Here is a 26,288-nt window from a genome sequence, read left to right on the forward strand (position 1 = left end):
GAATGGGATGGGGAAAAAACTCAGTCTGGCAAAAGAGAGAAGCAGCCCATCCGCACCCCTTCTCCCAGGGCAGGTGAGTGGCTGCATCAGGCCAAGCTGGGGAAGGAAGAGGCGATGCCTTTGAAGGCAGTTTGAGGTTTTGAATATTATGATGGACTCCACATATTGGTTGTTGACCAGAGGACCTTCAAAGTCATGAGACTTGCCCGAATTTTTATCTAGGAGCAAGGGAAGGAGAGTGCCAGCCATCGGAAGAGTTAAAAAGGACAGTGAGGGGAAAGTTTCTCTATGACTACATCCTAAGAGTCAAGCTTAACCAACATGATGATTACAGCCAACCACAGAGGTGGCAACTGCTTTCCTCCCACACGAAGGAAGGGCTCCTATCCTCTGAGGGCCTCTTTGAAAATGGAAGCATTAAATCAGGCCCCTGCCCTGTTTCACTCTCCTCTTTCAAGGGCTCCCCACTGCCCACAAGTGAAAGTTCAGGTTCCTTACCGTGGCTCCTGCCTTCCCCTGTGGCTTCCTCTTGTATTCTTTCCCCACGAACCCCTCAGCAACGTGAACACACCCCTCCCCTCCCCAGGCCTCCGTGCACACAGTTCCCTCTGGGAGAGGGAAAACTCCCCAGCCTCTGCTTCCCACTCACCCTCCAGGTTTTAGCATAGGTGTCACTTCCTACACCAAGCCCTCCCTGGGTGCTATACCCCAGTATCCCCCCTACGCACCCAACCAGCCCTTATCACCTTACATTGTAAACGCTTTGTTAGCTGTCTGATGTTAGCTGTCTGACCAACCCCCAGGAGGCTGAAGGTGTTGGGGGCTGGGGTGGGGAGGCGCGGAGGGTTGTGTTTAGCTTGAATCCCCAGCAAATAGCCCAGTGCCTGGCATACAGTAGGTGCCTAATAACTCTTTTAAAAATAAATACTGAATGAACATTGCAAACACCCTGCAACAGAAGGAGGCATTACCTTCTTCTTCATTTTCACATTTTTGAAGATGGCGTGGACCCTCCATGTCTTTGCGAACATTGCCCCAAAGGCGGTCGTGTAGCCCACGGTGAGAATCCAGGTCCTGACCTAGAGGCCATGAGAAAACAGAGGCATTAACATCTCCTGGGGGACGGACTTCATCATTTAGGAGAGTGTCCCAACAGGGGGACTCTAGACGGGGACAGATGCTCTACTTTACATACTGTAGAGTTTTACTAGCGTCAATAATCCTTCAATCACATTTCAACCTGATAGACGCTTAGTTCTATTGGCAACTCGCCAGACCTGGGCCCTGGGCGCAGAGGCATATGAGATTCAAATCCTGCCTTTCATGGGCCCACAGCCCAGAGGGAGCCAGTCATAGACAGAGGCACAGAGGGCCCCCAGGACCACTGAAGGGCCACTAAGGGGTTTCAGACCAGCCCTCTGGTCTTCCCTCCCTCCTTTCCTTCTCTGACAGCCTTCTATGTGGGGAGACAGGCCTGCAGAGGTGCTCCCAATTGCTGATTTCTCTGCCTCCTCGCCCAAGTCTCTAGGAGACGAGGCAGCCCCAGGAACCTCTTCCACAGGACTCCCAGCTCCTGGGTTGTGGGCAGCGGGGAGGGGAGAGCACTGAGCTGCAGGGGCTGAGACTGGGCAGGACAACAGGCCTGCATGGCCCTTCTCCAGCACTAGTGACCCAGCCACTCTGGTAAAGCAGGGCAGAACTCAGCCAGAACTGGCCCCAGGGATGCCTGACTGGCAGCTGCACCAGCTCAGCTCCTGGCCATCGTCAGGGGCTGCTCAGCTGGCGGGGGAAGGCCAGAGGAGAGGGGCTGTGACCTTTCCACTCCCACCAGGGGCCCGTCTCCTCAGGCCTTTGGAGAAAGAGAGGAGCGATGCTGCCTGGGTCCCTGCTCAGGACTAAGGCCTTATCTGGCTCTCACCTGTTCCACAGCACCAAAGTGTGCCCTGATCCCCAGCCCTGGGCTGGTGGCTGCCAGAAACTGCCAGCCCTGATAGGAGCCAACAGCCTGATCCCTGCAGGCTGGGATGGCCGGTCACCACCTGTTAGGTCTTGGGGGCCTCCTGGGCGCCCACTCCCCACCTGCACTGCCATCGTGGCCAGACCCCAGCCTCTCCCGAGTCCACCCTCACCGGCTGGTCTGGATACCCTCCAAGACCCAGGAGACTCACCTAGCTCCAGGTTGGTCCCCACATCATGGCCCAGGACTGGGCTGTATGCCACTGGGTTCTGGGGCCTCCCACTCACAGGGACAAAAAGGCTGCGTGCTCCGTGAGCTCTGGTTCTAGACTATGGTCTTTCCTTGGCTCTTCCTCAGCTCTGTTGAACTAAGTTCCCTCTGAAAGGTCCCCACCTGCCTCAGCTGAACATAGCAGGAAGGTGGACGTGTTAGGAGAGAGAGACAGCTGGGCTGGAGTGGACAGGCCGGGCCCTCTGTGTCCAGAGCCCAGCAGGTTTGCCCGCCTCAGTGCTCCCATCCAGCCCAGGGCTGCAGGCAGTCATGTAGGAGGTTCCCAGACATGCTGCCTTCAGGGAGTCCCTTCACACTGCCTTTCTAGCAACTTGGTTCTCCAGCTTTTCAGAGACAGGGTGTTTCCCCTTTCCATTTTATCTGTAAAAATAGGAACTGGTTGGGTAGATGGCAAGACCAACCCCCTAAGGAAGGACAACAGCATTAGCTCGATTGTTCAGAAACACAGATGGGTGAGGTGTGAATGCTGACAATGGTAAGGGTGAGCACTTAACCTTCTTTTTTTTTTTTTTTTAATTTCAAAAATTTCAGACAGGCAAGAACGAATCACAGTACTTTAGAGAGGGTGTAGGATGGCCACGTCATTACCCGTATTATAAAACAAGGATGGAAGAAAAGTAACAGAATAGAGACAGGGAAGGAGCCAATTATTCGGAATTTAGACCTGAGCTTATTCAATGACCAGATCACACATTCCTAGCCTGTCAGAGTTGCACAGGACCTTACAGATCATTTCATTCATTCATTCGTTCACCTGTTCATTCAATAAGGATTACTGGGCCAGAAACTAAGTATACAATGATAAAAACAAACAAATAAAACAACAACAACCAAAACCACGGTGATTTTTTGGAGTCATCAACTGAGTTGAGAAAACCCCTTTGTAGATGAAGAAACTGAGACTCGGGGCATTAAGGTATTTCTCTCAACCACACCACCCAGCTCCAGAGCTGAGCCCGGAAGTCAAGGCCTTGACCCAGTCCAGCCCTCTCTCCCCCACGTCATGCCACCTGATCCTCAGAGAGTCTCCTTACCCCAATCAGGTCCATCCTCGCCCTGGAGGCAGCTGTCAAAGGGACAGCATACTGGGGGAGTAGCTGACCAGCCTGAGAACTGGCTGATTTCAACACACTTTTAGAGCTAATGGTTGACACGACTGTGAAGACCAATGGTCTCCAAGCCCTTTTGATCATGTCCCCCTATCAGAAAAACAAATTTAAACATGAATATATACAGAACAAGGAAATTTTTAAAAGGACGGTAAGAGATGAAATAGTATTATTTTTACCTCATAATGTGGCAGACAAAGATCTCTTATTTGGGGTTAAAGTATTACTCCAATATGCTTGGCATTATTATATTTGCTTTGACTTATATTTTCTTTGGCATAATCATTTTCAGGCCACTTGTCTATTTTGTAGGGCCAAATTCATTAAAACCCAATTATACAAGTGAGTTAAGTTAGTAAAAACTCGATGATGTAAATTTAACGTGGCAACTGGAAATGGCGGTATGTTGCCATAAACGGAAAGCAAAGGATGGGTGAGGATGCCTGGCCAGAAAAGAGGTAACCTAGCAGGCCCAAGACCTGCTGGCAAGGTTAGCTTAAGCTGGTGTCTGAGAACTTGGATCTGGGGAGGGTTCCCACCATTCCCTCACTGATACGAGTGACTCTGTGCCTGAAGGGTTTGTGCAAACAGCGTGATTTATGCTGCACACCTGCTTTCCTTCTGAGAGCCTGGAATTTTGGTATGTGCTCAGTAGAGGGTACCCAGGTGACCGGACCCCAATAAAAACCCTGGGGGCTGAGTGTCCAGTGAGCTTCCCTGGTACACATTTCATGTGTTGTCACAAGTCGTTGCTGGGGTGTTAAGTGCACCCTGTGTGACTGCACTGGGAGAGGCTCTGGGAAGCTTGCACCTGATTCCCTGTGACTTCACCCCATGTGCCTTTTCACTTTGCTGATTTTGCTTTATGTTCTTTCTCTGTAATTAATCATGGCTGTGAGTACAATTCTATACTGAGTCCTCCTAGAGAATCGCTGAACGGGGGGTTGTCCTGGGGATCCTGGACACAATGCCCTGTGGCTGGCTGGTGTCACAGACTGACCAACCACTCCGTTCTCAGGAGAGTTCCTGCATGAGACCACCAGACACACCCACTGGGCCAGGGCCCCGGGGTCAGTCCGAGTATTAAATCTTAGTAAAGCTTAATTTCTTTCTTTTTACATAAAAAAGTAAACAAAGGCTGTAATATATTCTTCCACAAGATGATCCCAGTGGGTTCACATCCCATTTGGAGACAGCTCTTCAGACAATGATGAAACAACACTAGAAGAAATACTCTGGAAAGCAGGAGAGTGGGACCCTTACCAGCAGAACCACCCACCCCTGGCTGCCTCTGCTCAGGGTCATCCCTGTGCAAAAGGAGGTGTTATTTCTCTCTCCACTCCTCCACCATCGTTTTTTTTTTGGCTGCATTTGGTCTTCGTTGCTGCACGCAGGCTTTCCCTAATTGCAATGAGTGGGGGCTACTCTTCGTTGCGGTGCGTGGGCTTCTCATTGCGGTGGCTTCTCTTGTTGCAGAGCACGGGCTCTAGGCACGCGGGCTTCAGTAGTTGTGGCACACTGGCTTCAGTAGTTGTGGCTCACGGGCTTAGTTGCTCCACGGCATGTGGGATCTTCCCGGACCAGGGCTCGAACCAGTGCCCCTGCATTGGCAGGCGGATTCTTAACCACTGCACCACCAGGGAAACCCCACCATTGTTTTAAGATGGAAATGGACCCTGAGGTTCAGTCCTCGACCCTCTTTGTCCTAAAAGGGCTCTCCCTGGGTTATCACTCCCACTCTCAGGCTTCAACCATTTTCCTTGTGCTGACAATTCCTTTATCTCTTTCCCTGTGCCTATTTCCCTTCTGAGCTCCAGACCTACATATGCCACTGTCACTGGAGACCTAGGTGACACTTAGGTGTCCCATAAAACCTTCACACTCCAGAGCCAGAGACGAGCCCATCAGCGCTTCCACTGAGTAGCTCCATTTCCTCCCGACTCAGGGAGGGTGCCACTACCCACCTGTCTCCCAAGTTAGGGACCTGGAAGTCCTCCAGGAATCCTCCCCTACCCTCACTCTCCTATTCAGGCCCATCTCCTTCTGCTGAACCACTCCCAGACCCGTTCTCTGCCCTTCCCATGCCTGCACCTCCCAGGTTCCCTTGCCCTCTGGCTTCTGGCTGGATGGAGGGCACCATCAGGAGATGGGAGGGGCCAGGAGAGAGAAGACGGGGTATGTGCTCCCTGCAGCCACTGTTTCTGTGCTGTCTCTGGCGGCAGCTGGGCTCCTCACGTGGCTCTGGCCCTCTCTGGGCTCAGGAAGAGGCCTAGGAGTGGTGAGGGCTTCCTGCGGTTGCCTCAACACCTGTATTTTCTTCCTTAACCCCACCTATACCTCTGTAGGTGGTCCCTTCACTGGAGTCTCTCCATGTGAAGCACCGGGGTGGGCTCTGTTTGCTGCCAGGGCTATGCCTGATGACCATCTTACTCCCATGTCTCTTGTTAGTACACCCCTCCTCTCTGTTCCTGTGGTGTCATCCAGATTAGTCATTACGAGCAGGGACTCTGGAGCCAGACTGACAGGAGTTCAAGTCCTGGCTTTGTCACTATCTACGTGAACCTGGGCAGGTCACGTAACCTCCTTGAGCCTCAGTTTCCTCATCTGTGAAATGGGGGTAACTAATGCCTCTGACTTCGTGGAGTGGTTGTGTGGATGAGATGAAAGAAGGTACGTAAAGGGCTGAGGTTTTTAATCAATATCTGATTTTTGTCCACGAGTTCCTTATCACTGCTCACTGGACCACTGCAGGAGCCTCCAGCTGGTCTCCTGCCTCTCTCCTCACCTGCTGCTCATCCATCAAACACCTCCAAGAGGGACTGTTCTCCAGTGCAAATCTAAGCAAGTCTCCTTGAGTTTAAACCCTTTACTGCCCCATTGAGCCCGCAGGTTAAACTCCAGATTCTTGGCAGGGTGTGGCACCCACCACCCACATCTCTCCAGCCACTGCCCACATAGCATTTCACACCCAAGCAATTCCACACTGCTTAAACGTCCGCACACATCACACTGGCTCACGCTGCGGGCCTGGCACTGGCTATTTCCTCCACTCATAATGCCATCCTCTCTAAGCTCTTCACAGATTCTCATTTGTCCTCCAAAATCCATATTCGTGGGCCACCTCCTCTGAGAAGCCCCTCCCAGAGCTTGCAAGGAGGTCACAGCTGCCTCCTCCCTGAGATTTCTGTCCTCATGCATGTTTCTGCTGTGCTGGTCATGCATGTTTCTGAGATGATGTCCACTTGATTACTTGCCTGCCTCTCCCACGAGATGGTGCAGGGCCTACACTGCCCACCTTTAAATCTCTGGATCCAGCACTGAGGGGGTGATTGGGCTGGGTGGGCCCGCTTAGGTGGTAATGAGATCTTTGTCACCAAAAATGTGCAAGCTGAGCTTGAGCAAGCACATGAAAGGAAGACTGCAGACAGAACTGGAGAACTAGATGGCAAAAGAGGCTCAGCTTATGGCCTCAGTGGTCCCTTCCTCGCAACGAAATATGCTGTCTGGAAGGTAGTGAGCTCCCCATCACTCCATGGATTCAAGCAGAGCTTGGAGGACCCCATTTCAGGGTGCTATAGGGGCACTTCCTGCACTGAGGGAAGTTTCATTTGATGACATCCCAAGTATCTCCCTTCTGGGTGGCTCTATGATGCCAAATAAACTAGAAGGTTCTGCAGGACTCAAATGACTCTGTTTTCTCTAATGATTACATCACCTCTAATACAAGTCTCTACTGACTCATCAACATAAGACAAACAGCTACTTCACTCTCTCTCCCAAAGTCTTAAACACATTTATTCTAATGTTAATGTCTTTCCTTTTTTCTCCTTAGCCATAAAGCCCCTGGCCCCCTCTGCACACAACCTGACATGCAACCATGGGGAAGAGGAATTTTAGGCAGGCAATGCCCATCTCAGTCTGAACTATGAAAAAGGAAAAAGCAATTAGAGCACATCTCCAGATGGAAGAAAAATCTACACCTGGAACAATTCTGCTTAGCTGCTCATTCAATTGATTTTGGGAAGGCCTGCTTGCCAGAGTGAAGGGCTTTCACGGCTCTTTTGGGGATCAGCAGGAAGAGGAACACACAGCCTCTCTTGCAGGTCTGTTCTGATGATGACTGGGTTGGAGGAAGCCTTGTCGGCTGGCTGGATGTTGGGGGCTGAGCCGTTTTCCTGCTGTCCAGAAAGGTTCGAAAAAGGGCCTTTTGTTTCATTCTGACTCTTCACCCCAGATGATCAATAGTGAGAAGGCAGGCAAGGGAGACCCAGACTATCTAAAAGCAAGCCCCAGACCTCCGTTACCCTGAGGCGTTACAGTCTGGAGCTGAACGGCGAGACTTCAGCCTGGGATCTCCAGGGCCTGCCCGTCTTTCTGGAGGGAGAGGTGGTGAAGAGATTCAGAGTGTTTCCCAAGGCAATATGCCTCTGAAGAGCGTGCTCCAGAAACAGCTCCAGAAGACTCTGTCTTACCCAGGGTCCTTTAAGTAAGATCTGCATAGAAAATGCCTTCTAGAGTTTAGAGTACAGCAAAAACTTTCTGGGGGAACAATTCAAGGGCCCACAGGAGATTCTGGGCACAAACAAGGGTACTTTGGGACGCAAGTTAGGGCCAGTGGGGCATCTTAGGAGATCTGGGGCAAATCAGAGGAAGCCACCCACTCTAGGAGGAGGAGTTTCCAACAGGCACCCCCCTTCAAGGCCCGTTTGAAAGGCCCCCACCTCCTTAAGACCCTATCAGCTGAAGAACTCAACTCAGAGAGCAGATCGCAGGCTATATTCGGTTCCCGCCCACTCCTGACGCCAACACCCTTGTGCAGTGCACAAAATGCATAACCGTACTTGGTGGCCTTGGCTCAGGCAACGAAACAGGGAGGAGGCCCTTCTTCCCCTTCCCCACACAACCCTCGCAGGTACCTCAGTGACTGGAGGTTAGGGAGCTTTCTGGAAGCACAGCATGCTCGAGATGGGCAGTGGTAGTAGGGGGTGTGGGTGTGTGCTGGGGAGAGGGCTGATTGCACCTCCATGCAGCTCTGTGGACTGAAGGTGTGGATGAGTGGGTGTGGAGGCAGGAGAGGAAGTGAGGTAGGAGGTGTATAGGCCCCAGGCTGAGCAGCTGCAACTGGTCTCCTGCTGATACTTCAAGATAAGAGACCAGCTGGAGCATTGGGCCCGGATTAGGTGAAAGGCAAAGTGATCACAACGTCTTCATTCTTGTGATCAGTAGGATTTCCCAGTCTGGCACATGCACAGAAGGGGTCCTCAGTCTAGGGGAGGGACGAAAGGAGGGAGGAAGTGCCGGCCCGTAATATGTCCTGCCAACCTCCGAGAAACCTTTGTGCTGGAATCCATCTTGGCTGAGAGATGTGTGGGCACACCAGGAAGGACCCAGTGTCAGATCAAATATGGGCACAAGCGAGATGATTGGCCAGAGACAACTGGAAAACTGCTCCCATATAAGCAACCTAAGCCGCCCCTATTGTGTACAACACACTCCAAGTTCGCCTGTGTGCTCTTCCACACGTACATTGCTTCTAATAAACAGTCTCTATTTCACAATCTTGGTCTCTTTGCTGAATTCTTTCTTCAAAGAAGACAAGGACTGAGGTCCTTCTCCCAGCCATTCCACCACTGGAATCAGAAGGAGAGATGGATGTGCCACTGAGACTGCAGCTGCTAGGAACTCTGTGAGCAAATAGGAGGCATCTTTCAGGACTTCCATTAATAACTGCAGCTCCTTCTGAGGGGTCGACAATTCTAAGCCTTCCCTGATTGGTCCCTCCACTCCCTCCCCTAGGCCTGTCTCCATCAGAGCATACAACACACCAAATGGGAGTTATTTGTTTAACTACATCTTCCCATCTATGGTAACTCCCCAAGGGCAGTGATCTGTGTCCAGCTCTGTGCCTGCAGACCCGCACACATAGTAGGTACCTGGGAAATGTTACCACATGAATGAATTATAAGACAAGGGCTGGGGCTTGCAGTAATCCACATGAGGGTGTGTGGGATGGGGGGACATCATCTGTACATTTGCTGGAGGGTCTGGGGCACCCCTGGCACCCTCCTCAGCCCCCTCCTCTGCAAGCCAGAGGTCAAGGGAGCCCTTCACAACTGAAGACCCTGGATGGCTAAGAACAAAGGAGATGGGGGTGGGGAGGCTGTGGCCTGTCCAGGACCCTAACTGGCCCAAACAGGCCTTGCCAACACCAGTTCCTTCAGCCACATCCCTAAGTTGATCTAAATCTGCCAGGAAAGGTCACCATCAAACCCTGTGGGCAGCCCCTGGGCCAGCTTTCCGGCTACCTTCTGAAATCACAAAGCACTTTACCATATGGCCAGCCACAACAACATGGGATCACATGCTGAAATAGCCCCCAAACCACATTTTGACATCAGATTATCTCTCAACTGTCTCAAAGAAAAAAAAAACCACCAAGCAAAAAAATATCACAGACATTTATGGCCTTTTACTTGAAAACATCACTAATTCCTACCACTCCTGAACTTACTGGGAGGCCAGTTGGGTGTTCCCAGGTAGCCTTTGCCTTTTGAGTCAGAGTTATAAGATCCTAGCATCTCTGGGAGGGCTGGAAGAGGGCTGGAAGAGGACGTTGTGCTTCCAAATTCAGTATCCAGACCCCCACTATTCCATCCCTTCCCAGCTGCTGCCTATCCGGAGCTCATTCATATACCTCTTGTGAGCAGGGTGGGTGGCTGAGAGCATGCTTCAGGATCCAGAACCCAGCACTCCATCCTGTGATGGGATGGCCCTGCTTCCTGAGATTCCAGGGTGGAGGGCTAGGATTGCCTTTCTTAACTGGCCCAAACAGGCCTTGCTGATTCTCACGGGACAGGGTTTCTGGTGCTTCCATTACCTTATATCATCAGTCTCCAAGAGACAAACTCAAAAATAAGCATGGGTTCTAATCTTGACCTCACTACTCTAAGTGTGGTCTGTGGATGCAGCATCAGCATCACCTCGGAGCTTGTTAGAGCTGCGGCACCTCCGGCCATCCCAGACCTACTGAGCCGAAATCTGCATTCACCAAGATCTCCAGGTGATTCACGTGCCCTTTGAGCAGCACTGTCTGTGTGGGCAGAAGTCAGGGCGGTGGTTACTCTTGGGAGGGGGCTGCAGATAGTAACTGGAAGCCAGTAGGAAGGGCTTCTGGGATGCTGGTAATGGCCTGTTTCTTGATCTGGATTCACAGCTGAATCCAGTTTACGAAAATTCATTGAGCTATATGCTTATGAAATGTGTATGTGTATATGTACTCTAAAAAAATAAATAAAGGAGTCAGGAATCTCAGCAAGTGGAGGCAGCTGGGAGATAAAGCTGAGCCATGCTCCTCGGTGCTGCCATCAGAGCAGCCCTGGGCTGAACTGGCTTCTCCTAGTTCTCATATCAGATTCCTGTGACTGGGGACTCATGTCCAAGAGATCCCACCTGTGTCATTCTTACCTCCCTCGCAGCCTGCCCTGAGGCCTCTTTCAGCACTCAAGGTGGCTGAGGTACAGCAGCTTGGCTTTGACTTAGGCCCTGAGTCTGTCCCCGACCCAGATCTAGCAGAGCAAGGACATGTAAAGCTGGAAGTTGCCATGGACATACCTACACGCAATCAACCAGCATCAACCCCAGTCTTCCAGCCTCTTCTTCATGCCAAGTTTGCTCTGCTTTATTAGTATCTCTCTTAGCTGTGTCCAGAGGTGAACACAGTTATTCAGACATAGTCCCATCATTCACTCATTCATTCATTCATTCATAATGATAATGGCTAGCATTTACTGAATCTTGTTATGTGGCAGGCACTAAGTGCTTTACATGCACTATCTCATTTAACCCTCACAATCCTACGAGTATGCCCATTTTACAGAGGAGTAAACTAAAGCTCAGAGATGTTAACTAACTTCAAGTCACACAGCAGGGAAGTAGTGTAGCTAAGGATTTGAATGCAAGTATTCTGACTGAAATTCTCTTATATGCCAGGCACTGTGATATACTTTGGGGATGTATCAAAAATGAATGAATAAATATACTAAAATGACTGAATTATACACCTTAACAGGGTGAATTTTATGGTATGTGAATTACAGTAGGTCTCCGTTTCTGTGGGTTCCACATCTACGGATTCAACCAACGGGGAGCAAATTGAAAATATTTTTTAAAAGATTCCAGAAAGTTCCAAAACCCAAAACTTGAATTTGCCACACCAGCAACTATTTACATAGCATTTACATTGGATTTACAACTATTTACATAGCATTTGCATTGTATTAGGTATTATGAGTAATCTAGAGATGATTTAAAGTATATGGGAGGATTGCCTATAACCTATGCAAATATTATATCATTTTATATAAGGGACTTGGAGATCCTCAGATTTTGGTATCTGTGGGGTTTCCTGTAACCAATCCCCTGCGGATACCAAGGGACGACTGTATATTCCAATTTAAAAAAATCTGAACAGACAAAAATTTTGGTTGAGATAAATATTGCCCACATTCCTAAGAATTTAGTTGACCTGTTTTTCCTGGTATAAACCAGCTAACAAAAAAATCAAAATATTTCTTTAAAAAATGAATGAAATGTCTCAGACACCTTTTTTTTTTTGCGGTACGCGGGCCTCTCGCTGTTGTGGCCTCTCCTGTTGCGGAGCACAGGCTCCGGACGCGCAGGCTCAGCGGCCATGGCTCACGGGCCCAGCCGCTCCGCGGCATGTGGGATCCTCCCAGACCAGGGCACGAACCCGTGTCCCCTGCATCGGCAGGCGGACTCTCAACCACTGCGCCACCAGGGAAGCCCCAGACATCTTTATAGTACGACAGAGCTAGTTCCATACTTTGGTCCTGCCACCTAGCCATTATGACAGAGTTTCGGTTTTCTCTCCTGTGAAGCGGGGACAGTGAACCCTGCCTTGTCAGGTGGTTATGGGGATTTGAAGGAAAGGCTGCACCTGGCGGCTGGCCCAAGGTAAATCACAGCAGAGAACGCTGAATTTTATGAGGGCACAGGCTTGGGGAGCTCACACGGTACTGCTGACCACCTCCATGCCCAGGAATGCCCTGAACGCCCCTGGAGCTGTTGAGACCTGCACTGGATCAAAGGCCCACCTGAGTCTTCTCGTCCTCACTGCAGAGTCCCTTCTTACCCCTCCACGCTCGTGTGGGGGTTTCTGCCTAGGATTCCACAAGGAAGGCAAGCACCTTTTCTCTTCCCCACCCACCTCGCTTCCTCTCTGGGCTGCCAGGGGCTGGGATTCCTGAGCTGCGTAAAGTGAGTGTGAGGGCCCTCCCATCCCCCTGGCATGGGGGCTCTGGCCCATGCCCAGCACTGTCCTCATAGGCAGCTTCGTGCCCACAGGGGCCATGTTGCTATGGTGATTACACTACCCACTCAGTGTCCAGGGAGACAGCACGGTGTAGCTGTGAGCTGTTTGCAAGACTCGCTGGAACTAGGCTGGGAAGATGCTAGAAAGGGTCAGAGGGAGTGGGGGATGGGAACTGAGTGTGACTGCTTCCCTAGCTCTGTGTGTGTGTGTGAGTGTGTGTACACATGCTCACACATGTACCCACCCCGCTGTCTGAGTTATAACGGCCCTTCTGAGCAGAGGCACAGCCCCTAGAGAGGCATAATCCGTGATCGTCACAGGTTTCTTCCTGAGGTGGTGTTTACTGTTTATCACTGTTTAGTTTCTATATTGAAAACTAAAAGGGAAAAAAGTGGCATTCATATGGCAGCAGAACAGACTGAACTGTGCCTTCTCTTGCTCCACATCTGAAGCTGGCTTCGTGATCCACCTTGTCCCTTGTCCTGTAAGATTTCCTACAGAAACAGTGTGGGACACCAGGAGATTATACCGTGGCAGGGAGAAAGTTGCCCACTCCCCTGTTACTTGCCTTACACTCCAGGCGGCTCCTCTGAATTGTCTCATTTAGCCCACACCACAGTCCTGCATAGGGATTTTTTGTGCTCATTTCACAGACAACAAAACTGAGGCCCAGAGAGGCTAAGTTATTTCCACAGTCCAGAGGTAGTATGTGTAGGGGGCGAGAGTCAAACCTAGGCTGTTGAAGACCTGTGCTCACCGCACTGGGGGCCTCCTAGGCCCAGAAAGAACACAATCCAAGGCACCAAGTGAAACAAAGGAGCCAACCCCTCTGGAATAGCAGGTGGAGGACAACCCAAATTGCACCCATTGGGGTGCACTTAGGCTCTAAATTTAAGAGCTTTTGGTTCCCCTTCCTGAGCAATATTGGGGATGATTAAATAAGTGACCCTGGTCCTAGCCATGCACACATTTGTGCTGACCCAATTCAATCCACACTAGTTAATCTATGCCTTTTCCCCACAGTCACGAATGTGGGCTTCCCCTTGCAGAGCCTCTGAAACAGCTCTGACTGCAAATAAATGAATCCTCAGGGTGGGGAGAACCAGGCCCTAACATCTTCAGAGCCCTCATGTTCCAGCTAATGCTGATTTGTAAAGCTCTTTATGATTTATTCATACTGCCTTGCCAGGCTTCCCAGGACAACCTTCCCCTCACGCAAATGAGCGCGACTCCCAGAACAGAATGTCAGCCTTCATTAAGAGAAAACACCCGGGTGTGGGGATGTCCTCGTTTGGGCTCCCTAGCCTGCATCACCCGGTGTCTGTAGGATTCGGGGCAAACTCCAGGAAGCACCTGTGCTCTGACGGCCTTTGGCTCGGGAGCATGGTGAGATGGCAGGAACTCCCTTCTGGGAGGGAGAGACTCTCCAAGGGCTGGGCCTCATGTCTCTGCACCCAAGACTGGACCTCGGGCCAGTGGATGCATTCCCAGGTGGCAGGAGCCGGCGACAAGGAGCCGGGAGGGACCCAAGTGGAGCTCTGCCCCCGTGATTCTCGGCCAGGAGATCAAGATAGGCCCCTCAGCTCTCGGGGAGCCACCAAAAGATCAGAGTGCCATGTAAATGAGAAGTCACCAAACCGGCCCCTGGAACCATTTTCATTATTGCCGTTGTCATGGTCTCCTCAAACTTGGGGGAGGGCGTCCCCAGGGACAGAGAGAAGAAGGAAACCCCTCGCTTAGCTTCTTCAGGGTGCCTTGGGAGCAGCCCCTCCCTCGGGCCACACTACTGCCCAGGAAAGCTGACCACAGACACACATGGCACCCATGAGCTCACAAGGCCCCACAGGGCACAGAAGTCATGCTGATGCAGAACTGAAGGGGACCTCATGCGCTTCACACCATCTCTAGTGAGCAAGACATAAGCTGCGGTCACCATCCTTGTGCCAGAGGGTCACACTTCGGAGGGCACAAACTGCTAACCCAGACCCACAGGGACTTTTGAGCGGCTCAGCTTCTTGGGAAGCTGACTCCAGCACTCTGATGCCAGGCACGTGGGGGACTTGTGACTCGACTTCACCTCCTTAATCCCCAGAGGGCAGAGTGAAACGGGGCAGAATAAAAAACTCTGGGTAGGAAGCTTGAATCAGGTGAGCTCCGGAGCACGTGGGGCCTGACTGCCCTCCAGGTCCACCCCTGAGAGGAAGGATGCGTGAGCACCCCAGGGACCCCCTGGGGTATTGGGGACTTGACCATGCACTCCTCAAGTGGAACCTTTCAAACAAAGTACGAGTTCTGGGGACATCTCATTTGCTTGACAATTCATGCTGAAGCTGGCTATTAACAAGAGTCAGTCCGATATCATCGTCTGCAGGAATCAGGGGAGCAACACCACGTGCTCCAGGGACTTCCCTCCAGTCCACGGGCTGTCCCAGAGTCTGGGGATCTGTCAACTACAAATTGGCACTTGCCATCTACCTCTACAAGGATTAAATCATGTGCTGCTGCAGCTGCTGACTTTCAATACCCCCTGAAAGGAGCTCAGGGTGGACAGCAGGAATGAGGCACTCTGTGCTCTGGGAAGAACTGGCAGAACAGGTCTTCAGATAGTTAGATATTTTTAGGAGCCAATTTTATGAGTCCAATTCTTATATCTCCTCGTATCTAGAAAAGCACTAAAATCCGTCATGGTGACGTCTGCTCCTCGTGACTAGCAGTGACCTTCTGCAAAAATCTGTGCTTGATTGCACGTACTCCCCCCCTTCACCAAAATCACATCTATACTGACCTTCCCCGCTGCCTCTTCGGAGCAGTTTCTCAGAGCTATCTGAGATGCTGTCTCCTGGGCTATAGTCCTCATTTTGTCCCAAATAAAACGTAACTCACGATTCTCACGTTGTGCATTTTTTTTAAGTTGACAGACCCGATGCGGTCCTGAAAGTCCAAGGTGTGGGTGGTGACCTGCAGCACATTTAAGGGGTCCTCCACTTGTTTAATCCTCACTGACAACCTTTACTTTAGGATCGTCCAGTAGTGGGCGACACTGAGACTATAGAGCCCCAAATATAATCTAAAAGAGACTGCTTTCCAAAAAAGGGCGTACATTGCTCTTAACACCTTAATAGAAAACAGCAACAACAAAAGAGTTGCTTTTGGATTAATCTGGTCAACACTGATCCTTTGACCATCCCTTCTAGCTCTGGTCCTCCAGGCGGGGAATTGGATGAATTACTGCATGTCTAACTCAGTTTTGAGAGATCACAGTAATGTCCAGAAATAAATCCCAACTGGCCATCCTCATCCTAAAAAGTAAGCCAATGATACTTTCAACTGAGTTCTACACAATTGCTAACTGCTAATGTACAAACTCCTTAAGAAGAAAAACAACTAATAACAACAATAACTAGGCAACGACATTTCTAAACATGTTAATTAATTTTCAAAATAACATTGCTAAAATATAGTAAATAAATTACACTGTTTTGGGCTTCCTTAAATATATGCATTCTCAACGGGGGTGATATAGTGCCCAAGGGGGACAACACTGGTTCTTGAATCTGAAAAAAATATTACTCTTTTATATAGAAACTATAGGTATATATACAGTACATAAACAGAAATACAGTATGTCTTTGGTATTGAAATTTCAAGAAGGGATAAGTAGGAAAAAAAAAGCCTAAAAAGGCTCCTTATGGGGGCAATTAGCAAAAAAAGGGTTGAGAAACACTGCTGTTAAATAGAGAATAAGGAGAACGATCTTTTCTGTGCAACTCAAAGTCATCCACACAAACATCTCTCCTTATATTCTGTGATGGCTGTCAAGGTTGATGGTTAGCCTTGTTCCTTCTTACACAGCCCTGACTCTGACCCCAGGCACAGTGCCTGGGTGGGCATTTTTCTCCCTTGCTTTTCTAGGTTATTCAATCATTCTCAGTGGGCTGTCTTCTAGCAACAGCCTGTTAAATCCACGATCTTAATTTTACAGGCAATACTTAAGTCCATTCTGGTCTGAAAGCTATACCACACTGCCCTGTTGAACGGTTTGAATGGCTGAACAAGTTGTCTGCTGCCTGTTCATGTATTTTCATGCAGTTCTGGGTTTGTATCTGTGTTTTTGGTGATTGTGGTCACCAAGAAAACCTTGTATCACAAACCACTGGAATGTGCAGAATGACTTACGGTGCAAAGGGTTTCGAAGGTCTTTTCAGAGACAAAGGACCCATCCAGGCCAAAGAGAAAGATGGATGCATAGGAGAGCATTCCTCCGAGGATGATAAGGTTGTTCATATACGGACTTGACATCTTTATCAGCCTGACGAAAGAAAGAGATACTATAGTTAGCAGAACTGTTAATTTAGCTACTCCTGCAGCAAATATTTTGTGAATGTGTATCTTGTCACCAAGGCTAGAGAGGGAGAGAAAAATGGAGGCCCTGGTTTCTTTCACTGCCCCCTCCCCAAGGCTGTGTTGCCTCTGACGGGCTGTTTCCCCCTGACTATAGGACCGCGATGCTATCGATTTCTAGTTGTTGATTTTCCTGTCTTCTCAGTCAAGTTCACCTATCACTTCTCTGGGGACAGCTTGTATTGCCGGCTTCTTCTACCATTCATTTTTAGTTTACACAAAGATGTTAAGTCAACAGTTTTTTTTTTGGCTGGGGCTGGGAAGACAGCCAAATCTAGAGAATTCTAATCTAAGTTCAGCAACCTTCCACAGTGATGGGAGAGATGGCCACACCACACATTCCCGTGCTGAGTGGTCTAGGAGAGACCGTACCGGTGAGAATTCAGGGCTGCTCGGAATTGTGGTCCTCAGGTGGTAAGCGAGCATCCACTTTGGCTGCCGGAAGCTCACACTGTCCTGAGCACAAAGAGGGCCACACGCATGGTACCTCCCAGTACCAGGTGATGGAGATGGACAATGCAGTCCCCATCCCCATCCTGCCCCTGTCTTCACCAGGCTGTGTTAAACCATCAGCCAGCTGGAATTTACTCTCAGATGTGTCTGGCTCCCCCAGCACAATCTGTTCAGAATGTCTTGGGTTTTCAGGTGCCCCCATGGTCCAGGTGCTCTTTTGCAGATTGTAATTATGGTCAGTTGTTCCCTGAGCATTTTCTTTTGCATTCTGCAGTTCTATTAATCCTTCCACATTTAAAAATTCAGTGTCAAAGTAGTAGAGAGATAAAAAGCCGGCTGTAAATTGTGGACCCCTCATGGGCTCTTGAATTGGAAGCCCTGAGTCCAGCAAGCGCCCCTGCAACCTCATGAGGTACACCCTTGGCAAGTCAATTAGCCGACTGAGTTTCATCACCTATAAAAGCACATATACCACTGCCTAGGACACATGTGAAGCTGAGAGGGGACTGGGTCCCTGAAGGTCCTTTCGTAAACCCTGAACCTTCTAAGGCCCCTTCATTCTTATTACCGTAGGAAGCAAGGAGGGGAGAGGCCAGAACTGAGGCAGGCTTCCTGGATGGGGGAGACCTTAAAGGATGAGAAGCATTAAGGAAGATAGAAGAGAGGGGGATTTGAAACCACAGTGACGTTTATTTCCTATCTCTTTGTAGATTTTTTAATCTGAAAAGCCAGTCAAAAAATTCACACAGGGACTTCCCTGGTGGCGCAGTGGTTAAGAATCCACCTGCCAATGCAGGGGACAAGTGTTCGAGCCCTGGTCCGGGAAGATCCCATGTGCCTCGGAGCAACTAGGCCCGTGCGCCACAGCTGCTGAGCCTGTGCTCTGAAGCCCGCGAGCCACAACTACTGAGCCTGCGTCTGCAGCTACTGAGGCCCGCATGCCTGGAGCCTGTGCTCCGCAACAAAGGGAGGCCACAGCAGTGAGAAGTCCACGCACCGCAGCAAGGAGCGGCCCCCGCTCTCCCCAACTAGAGAAAGCCCGCGCACAGCAACGAAGACCCAACACAGCCAAAAATAAATAAATACATAAATAAATAAATTTATTGGAAAAAAAATTCACACGGAAGCCAGCCTATTGGAAAGAGTAATGGTAATTCCCCCCCAGGAGGCCAAGAGGGGGTAGTTAGGAATTAAAGGAGTATAGTCTTAACGACAGGGACAACTTGCTGTTATGACAAAAGCTACTGCATCTTGCAGGAAGGGAATCTAACATTAAGAGCTGACCACGTGCCCAGGGCCTTGTGTCGAGTGCTAACATGCATGGTCATCATTTAAGGCTTGTACGGAGTAGATCAGAGTTGCTTCAGATTTTTTTTGAGGCAATGTATGTGTTATTGGTGATAAATAAAACAACAGGTGAATACAACTTTTTGTTCTTCAGCAAACAGGTTTAACCTAAGCAGCTGCTACCAAAACCCAAAAGAAAACAAACCCCAAAACGACAACAAAAGCTCTAGAGCTGCCAAGTTCCTCCTTGGCAAGCAGGGAGAGAGAGAAACCTCTTCTCTTGGGATTGTGCTTGTCCCTGCAGCCCAGGAGGTTGCCCTGTGTGCCTTCTGGGCACTACAGCAGAGCCGCGCCGCCTGTGGGGGGCACCGAGGCTGCTCCCCCGGCGAAGGCCCACACTCTGAGCCCTGCTCAGCCACTCCCACAACAAGGCAGGGAGCAGGGTTCAGGGATTTGCTACGGAAACCAAAGAAGCTGGCTGTGCTCAGCAAACACCACCGCCTGGGGCGGTGGCCCATACAACCCATGGCTGGCCGGAATAACTCGGAAAGCGAGTTGCTCTCCTCTGGAGAGGGAAGGGCACGCGTGGGGGAAAAGGGATCAAGGCCAGAAACCCAGGGGATAGGCTCTGCTACACGCAGCAGTGCGGCCTCGGACAGGGCCTTCCAGCCCTCCGACATCGAGCCAGCGCTCTCATGTGCAACTGCGGTCGTTATTCGAGGATCAACCGAGATGATGAAGGAGGCGCTTCCTGGGCTGTGATATGCTGTATGGATGGGAAGTGCCCTTACTGAACTCAGCGATCTCCCTCTGGAAGTGCTTCCTGAAGATGCTGGTGGGTGGGGCAAAGACGTTTGGGGAATTCTGCTTCTATATTTCTCCTCCTGGACCACCACACAGTGCACATGCATGGCCAAAATTCCAAGAAGACCTGTGGATTTGGACCCTTCAATTTTGTTTAAGCCAGACTTCCTGTGCAAGCAGCACTCCTGCCTCTGTGTGTGTGTGTGTGTGTGTGTGTGTGTGTGCGCACGCTCGCGCACACTCACTCACGTGAAACATCTAATGACATCCCAGTGACTAAGCGGCACACTTTGGAAAACTGCCCTAGTAACTTCTTCTGTGCCCCTGGAGAACGTGTTATGTGACGCTCCTACACTTTGTCTATGAGGCTTGTCTATCCAGAAAGCAATATCCAAGAGGAGGGCATGAGTGACTTACTTCTGATTCCGATTCTTGATGTTGAAGAAGAGAAAAGCGCTGGCCATGATCATTCCCAGGATGGTAAGGGCGGAGAGGATGCTGTAGAGAGGTAGGGAGATCTTACGAAGCTGCTCCAGGACGATGGTCTTGTCTTTTGGTGGTTCGGATCCTAGAAGATCAAGGAAAAGGCATCAGCTGAACTCAGTGCACAGTCAGTCCCCGAGAACATCCTTGCCTGGATGCCCTTGACATCCGCCACCTGTGCACAAACTGTGCAGGACACGTCACTGGGTGAGCGGGCTCTAGCGGTTGGCCAGTAGGGAGCCTAAGCCAGGACTTAATTTCTTTCTCTAAACAGAATCAATAAGGGATTTGTGATGCATTTAATCGCCATCAGAAGACTAGAATTTGGTCTAATTACCATGTTGAAAACCCATCGCCGTTTATTCCCCAAAGGTACCAGTGGCTTAGAAGGTGCAGGGCTGGGTGCTGTGAGTAGGTACCATTGGTTGCCTTTGGGGTGAGGAACTTGGCTTGGGCTCTCAAGGACTCTGCTCTAACACATGATAATGGCCACCCCTCAACAGGGTGGAAACCTTGCCTGTAAATTCTGTGGAGACATATATGTGCTCTGGCTGCAGATTTTCTGCCTCAAGGTCATTATGCTATAAAAGCTCTTTCTGGTTTTCCATTTTCATAAGACTTACTGTGGGAGGCGGAAGCTACTGGCATGCCTTTGCCTCCCTGCTGTGCCAGGACTGGACAGAAACTGTGGGATTCCATCCCGCTGTGTGACTGTAGAGATGTCCCTGCTCATTCTTCAAGGGCACATGGGGGAGACCTGAGGGCCTCAGAGCACACTCATCTTTATGGATGGTGGCAAAATTGTCCTGATTTACCAGGTACAGGCTGGTTTGGGAGGAAAGATGCAGGGACACCCTTTCCTCACCTGCCCACTTCTCGTTTCTTGCAGATCCCTTTTTTCTCAGCTGCTATTTCAGGTCAGGTTTCTGCTGTGGAATTGTGACACTTTGAAGCTTTTCCCTCCAGTGTGGAATCGGTCAGATGTTCAAGAGTGGCCAAACCTGGGAGGCCCACCAGGGGTCACAATGACCCCACCACAGCTGTGCCACGGGTGCCAACCTAGGTTATGCCTCCGTTCCCAGGAGACAGGCAGAGGATGGGCAGATGTGGTGCCAGGGATTGAGAACTCCCCTGCACATCTGTTTAAAAAACTCTGCTAGCAAGTTCAAATGTGTTTGGAAACACTCCATGGATAAAAAGAGTCTGAATCATCTAAGCAGTAGAGGGAACTGTCAGGTTTAAAAACAGCTAGAAACCTGCTGGCTTGGTTAATGTAAAGCATTAAGCACTTACATGCAAAGTAACACTTATAAGAGTGGCCTCAAGGGCCGAAAGTCAGGGCAAAAGCAGACTCAAGGTGATACAGTAACACCATCTCTTGCTTCCAGAAGTAAAAGCTCAACACCTGGAAATTTTTCCTCCCACTCCCCATCCTCCTCCCCCCTCCCCCCACATAGCCTGGGCTGCATTAGGCACCGTCTGGATCCCGAACACAAGAGCTGTGAGTGCCCATGAGTTCCTGGTGGAAATAAGCTCCTCTTTGGGCACTAAGCAAGGGCGCTAGATTTGGATCAAAGGTTATGTGACTACTATAATCACTAGTTTGTGTAGAAACAACTTCAGAAAATCAACATCTCTTATTCCACCTTGTCTTCCCCCAAAATGGCACCTTCTCACCATGCATCTTAGCCAAGTCATTATGGAAGCCAAATGGTAACAGCTTATCAGAAGTGTTAGTAACAGCAGCAGTCCTGTCTCTTGCTCCCCACCCAATCCATTCATTCATTCTTCATCCATTCATCACCATCCTTCCTTCATTCGTCCTCATTAATGATGGGCATCATCACTGATAATCACCTTCCAACTGTCAGGCCTGGTGTGGGGCACCAGTGATTCAAAGATAAGCAAGACACAGTGCCTGTCCTCAGGGAACTTACACACTAGCCATGTTTTTTTTTTTTTTTCCAAGGCAGTAGCAAGCACATTTATTGAATGCTTACCATGAGCTGAGCACTTTAATAGAGATTTTTCTCACTTGATCTAAGAGTCTCATGGGTAGAGAAGATTACTCCCATTTTACGGGGTGAGGGAACATCTTTTTAGGGGTTAAGTGGCTTTTATAGCTAGTAAGTAGCAAAGCTGGACAGATTTGAACCCAGATCTGCCTAGCCCTGAAGCCTGTGCCTTCATCACTATGCAAAGTGCCTCTAGCGATGGGGTCCAGGTGGTGTGAGAACATCAGGCCCAGGGAGGCCTGAGCAGGAAGCAGGGGGCCGAGTGCAGTTCCGCCAGATGGGGTCAGGAAAGGCTACAGAATGGAGATGATGTGGGAGCTGAGTCTTGACAGGAAGATAAGTAGTTGGCTGTTTACTAGGAAGACATGGAAGAAAGGGCATTCTGGGCGGACGGCCCAGCACAGGCGAAGGCATGGTGCAGCCTCGGCACATGTGCAGAAATGTCAGCAGTTTGGCTGGGGAGACCTGAAAGAGCAGGCAGAGCAGTGGGGCGGGGTCCCCTCCTGGAGGTCTTACAACCACCCCAGGGGGAGGCCCCTCGCTGTGAGCAATGGCGACTGGGTGGGCCTCTTCAGTGTGACATGACAGCTGAGGGCAGAATGGACTTGAGGGGGTTAGACTGGTGATGGGTGGGCTGGTGCAGGGGTCTGGGTGAGAGGTGAACCCAGGCAGGGTGTGGACAGGAGAGCTGGGCTCTGCCCAGGTGTCCTGGCTCGGCTCTGGGTTCAGAGACTGGTTATCCACCCTCCGGGCGGTGCAGGGCAGCTCTGAGAAGCAGGAGGCACGCCTGGAACAGCTGCTGCCCCAGTGTTCTCCTGGCCTCGTGCTTCCTAACGATAACTAGCTATTGTCCTGGCTGGGCTGTTTTTTTTTTTTTTATGTTTTTCCTCTCAGTTCTGTTTTGTGCCTTTTATTTATTTTCTGTTTGAAGTTTTCTTTCAATGTGTAAACCCAGAATTCTTATTCAGCAAACCCAGATCTCCTGTGTCCAGGAGCAAATAGCCCTATCTTGGGGATCAGACTCTCGTGGTTAGAATTGGCTTTGCCTCTCACAGGCTGTGTGAATTTGGAGTTTTCTGATCCCTTTTCTCATCTGTACAACAGGCATGACAGGGCTTATCCACCCACTTTCAGAATTTTTCTGTGGCTCCATGAGGTAATAAGTGACTACGGGCTTGGTGACAGCTCCCTCAGGTGGGACTGTGAAGACCACACCTCCTCTCTGAGGCCACCTGGAGCTTTGTGGAATCCCATAGATCCAAAATCTAACCAAATGGTTCATGGGGGAGCCTTCTTTGGTGGCCTTGGATTTAAGAAGGAACTCCAGGTGCAGAAAGCCAGCTGTCTGTTCTTTGCATTCCCAGTGGAATCAAAGCATCAGACAGCATCTGGATGCTATGGGTATGGCAGCTTCCTCCACAGCCACCCCGTGATGAGGCTGTCCATCTATCCATCCATCCACCCACCCATTCACCCATCCACACACGCATCCATCCATCTACCCAGTTCCTCACTGACTCATATGCTCACCCTTTCATTCATTTATTCACCCACCCACTCATTCATTTACTTGATCAATCATTTATTATTTTTTCATCACGTATCACAGAGCCCCCAACATGTGTGCCAGACCCTGGCTGGTGCCAGGAATTTAAACTCAAATAGGATTCAGTCAGGGAACTCACGGTCCAATAACCTACTAATTTCAATGCAAAGTGACAGAGGCCATAAGAAAAGCAGAGACAAAAGACTGTGGAAGCAAAGAGAAGAGAGCCGTTAACTCAGTTCGGGGGCATCAGGGAAGGCTGAACAGAGGAGGTGTCATTTGAGCTGGGTCTGGATGTTGAGGAGAAGTTCTCCAGCAGAAGAGAGGGAATGGTTTTCCAGGAAGAGCAGCAAGTGGAGAGGCCTTATTACCAGCCCATCCGTGTCTTTTCTGAGGAGGTGACACAGCAAAATTTAGTTGGGCCACACATAAAAAGAATTACTTCTGGCCATTCAACAGTTTAAACACAGATGCTTTGGTGAGAGCCAGCACTCCATGCAAATTCCAGTGACCCACCCCAGGGGCTGGAACCCAGCTCCCACGTGGTGATGGTATCCTGTCCTCAGTGAGAGAGTGCATGGATTGAGAGGAGAGGATGTTCCCTCTTCCCCACACAGCCAAGGACTCTGAGCTTATCCACAACCCTCAGACAATATGCAGGCCTGGGAGCACCTGAGCAGGCCCCCTCCTCTGAGAAGCCCACCTGCCTTACCTTGGAACTTAATGGTGTCGTTGATGATCTCCAGTGTGTCAGCCACAGCGTTGTATTCTCCCACCTTCACCTCCCTGCTGTCTGTGGGGAGCAAGAGACAGTGGCGGGTTAGATCCAAGTCCTGTGTTTGTCTGGGTGCTCCTGTCCCAGCTCTTGCTCCCCCGCAGGCTCTGCCTATATTCTTGCAGGCTTTTCCTTTCCCCAGTGCCTTTTCCAGGTAGAATCACGAAACCTGCACTGTGATCTGGGCTGGAACAAACACCCTCTCACGTCGTCTCATCAACTGGTCACCCGTCCTTTGCTGTACATGTATAGATGGGAGCCTCCTCCCCCCATCACTGGACTCTCTGCCTGTTACCACGTCTTTCCAGGGTCATTGGCCGAATGGTCTCTCTGTACCTTTCCTCTGCCATCTGGCTCTGCCCTCGAGGACTGCATGGGCCACTCTGCTCCCCCTGCCCCAGGAGAGCCCTAGAGCCTTGAAGACAAGAACACATCATCCCTCTGGCAGCAAGCCTCCCACCTTATGGAACATCATTTCTATTTCCCACCCCATCCAGGCCCTGGGGGTAGGCAGAGCAAAGACGCTACAAGAGACTGGGAAAGAGGGGCCAGGACGCCAGGACAGAGTGGGCATCCCGGAAGCCAAGGAAAGGGACAATTTCACAAGGGAGCTGGCCACCAATGCCACATGCCACCAAGACAGGGACAAGAAGCCCTTTGAACAGAGGGTCCATTCAAGGCTTGTGAGGGAATACTGATGACAGATGAAGCTGATTCAGGGAAAGGTGGGGTTACAGCCAAAGAGCCAAAGGCAAGGAGTAGAGAGTGGGGCTCCCAGGGTAGCGCAGTCTTGGACAAGGTGGCGAGTGGGCAGGGAGGGGCCAAGGGGATTCACCTTTAGATGTCTTTTCTTGTTTACTTCTCACAGTTGTGTGCAGTTAAGTGGTTTCAGTCCCACTTTACAGATGAGGGAACCGAGGCTCAGGCAGGTTGTGGCTTTGCCCGAAGCCCCACTGATACTAAGAGCAGAGTTCAGGTTCAAACCCAGGACTGTTCCCACAGCCGTGCTCTTCCCTTACTGGGATTCCTGAGAGGTGACAGCTCTGGGCTGAGTTCCACAGGCCGCCGGTGCCTCCTGAGTGTAATGACTACACAGCAGAGTGCCCACCTGCCCACTGGCGGGCCGGGCAGGTACCCAGAGCTGCAGACCCTGGTTCTCAAAATGCCCAGGGGTTATAAGGCGACACAGCAGCAGGAATTCCAAGCACGTGGCCAGAGGAGCTGCCTGCTGGGCCTCTGGCTCTAAGTGAATGTCTCTGCAGAGACACAGGTGCGCTGCTGGTTCCTTATAAGGATTCAGGAAACGGAGCAGGGAATCCTATAGGCCACACTTCTGCCTGCGTTCCTTTAACTGTGGGGTGGAAAACAGGGCTGTAAAAGTCACTTCCTTCTCCCTGCAAAGGTCTCCCTGCCATTTGGGAGGCCTCATGCTGTGTAGGCGGCTGTCACTTTCGGGGGTCACCCAGCTCCTAAATGTCACATCAGCAGACTCTGCTGGGAGCTCCAGCATCCCTGCTCTGGCCTTTTGAAGTCTCAGCCATAATCAGCTCCTACTGCTCAGAGGAGGAGGCCCTGATTTATTTATTTGCTGTGGGCAGGCAGCACATGAAATAGGCAGGCTGCCTGGAATAAATCATCAGGAGCCAGGCGGTGGTGTGGCTGGCAACTCACCACGCCCCCGGCCGCGCAGCCTGACCCTCTGACTCATACACCCGCTGTGCCATCCATCCCACGGCACCGCTTCCTGCAATGACCATAACTGCCATAATCTCTCCCCGGGGGCAGTGCTTGGAGGCTGGGTGGGGCGGGGGGCTTCACACATTCCTGCATTCAGGG

General features: G+C 50.6%; 1 protein-coding gene across 1 annotated transcript in view; it reads right to left on the minus strand.

The window, feature by feature from the left end:
• The window catches only part of GABBR2 (gamma-aminobutyric acid type B receptor subunit 2), a gene marked incomplete at its 5' end in the record, with an annotated part of 369,129 nt that overhangs the window by 63,474 nt on the left and 279,367 nt on the right, over positions 1–26,288 (minus strand). The window contains 4 exons of the mRNA XM_081238251.1: positions 972–1,079; positions 16,865–16,997; positions 20,051–20,201; positions 24,390–24,470. Of these exons, the coding sequence (XP_081094377.1) occupies positions 972–1,079; positions 16,865–16,997; positions 20,051–20,201; positions 24,390–24,470 (473 nt within the window). The remainder of the gene's footprint in view (positions 1–971; positions 1,080–16,864; positions 16,998–20,050; positions 20,202–24,389; positions 24,471–26,288) is intronic.

This window comes from Mesoplodon bidens (genome assembly GCF_964165515.1).
Source record: "Mesoplodon bidens genome assembly, chromosome: 6".
In the NCBI taxonomy this organism is placed as follows: domain Eukaryota; kingdom Metazoa; phylum Chordata; class Mammalia; order Artiodactyla; family Ziphiidae; genus Mesoplodon; species Mesoplodon bidens.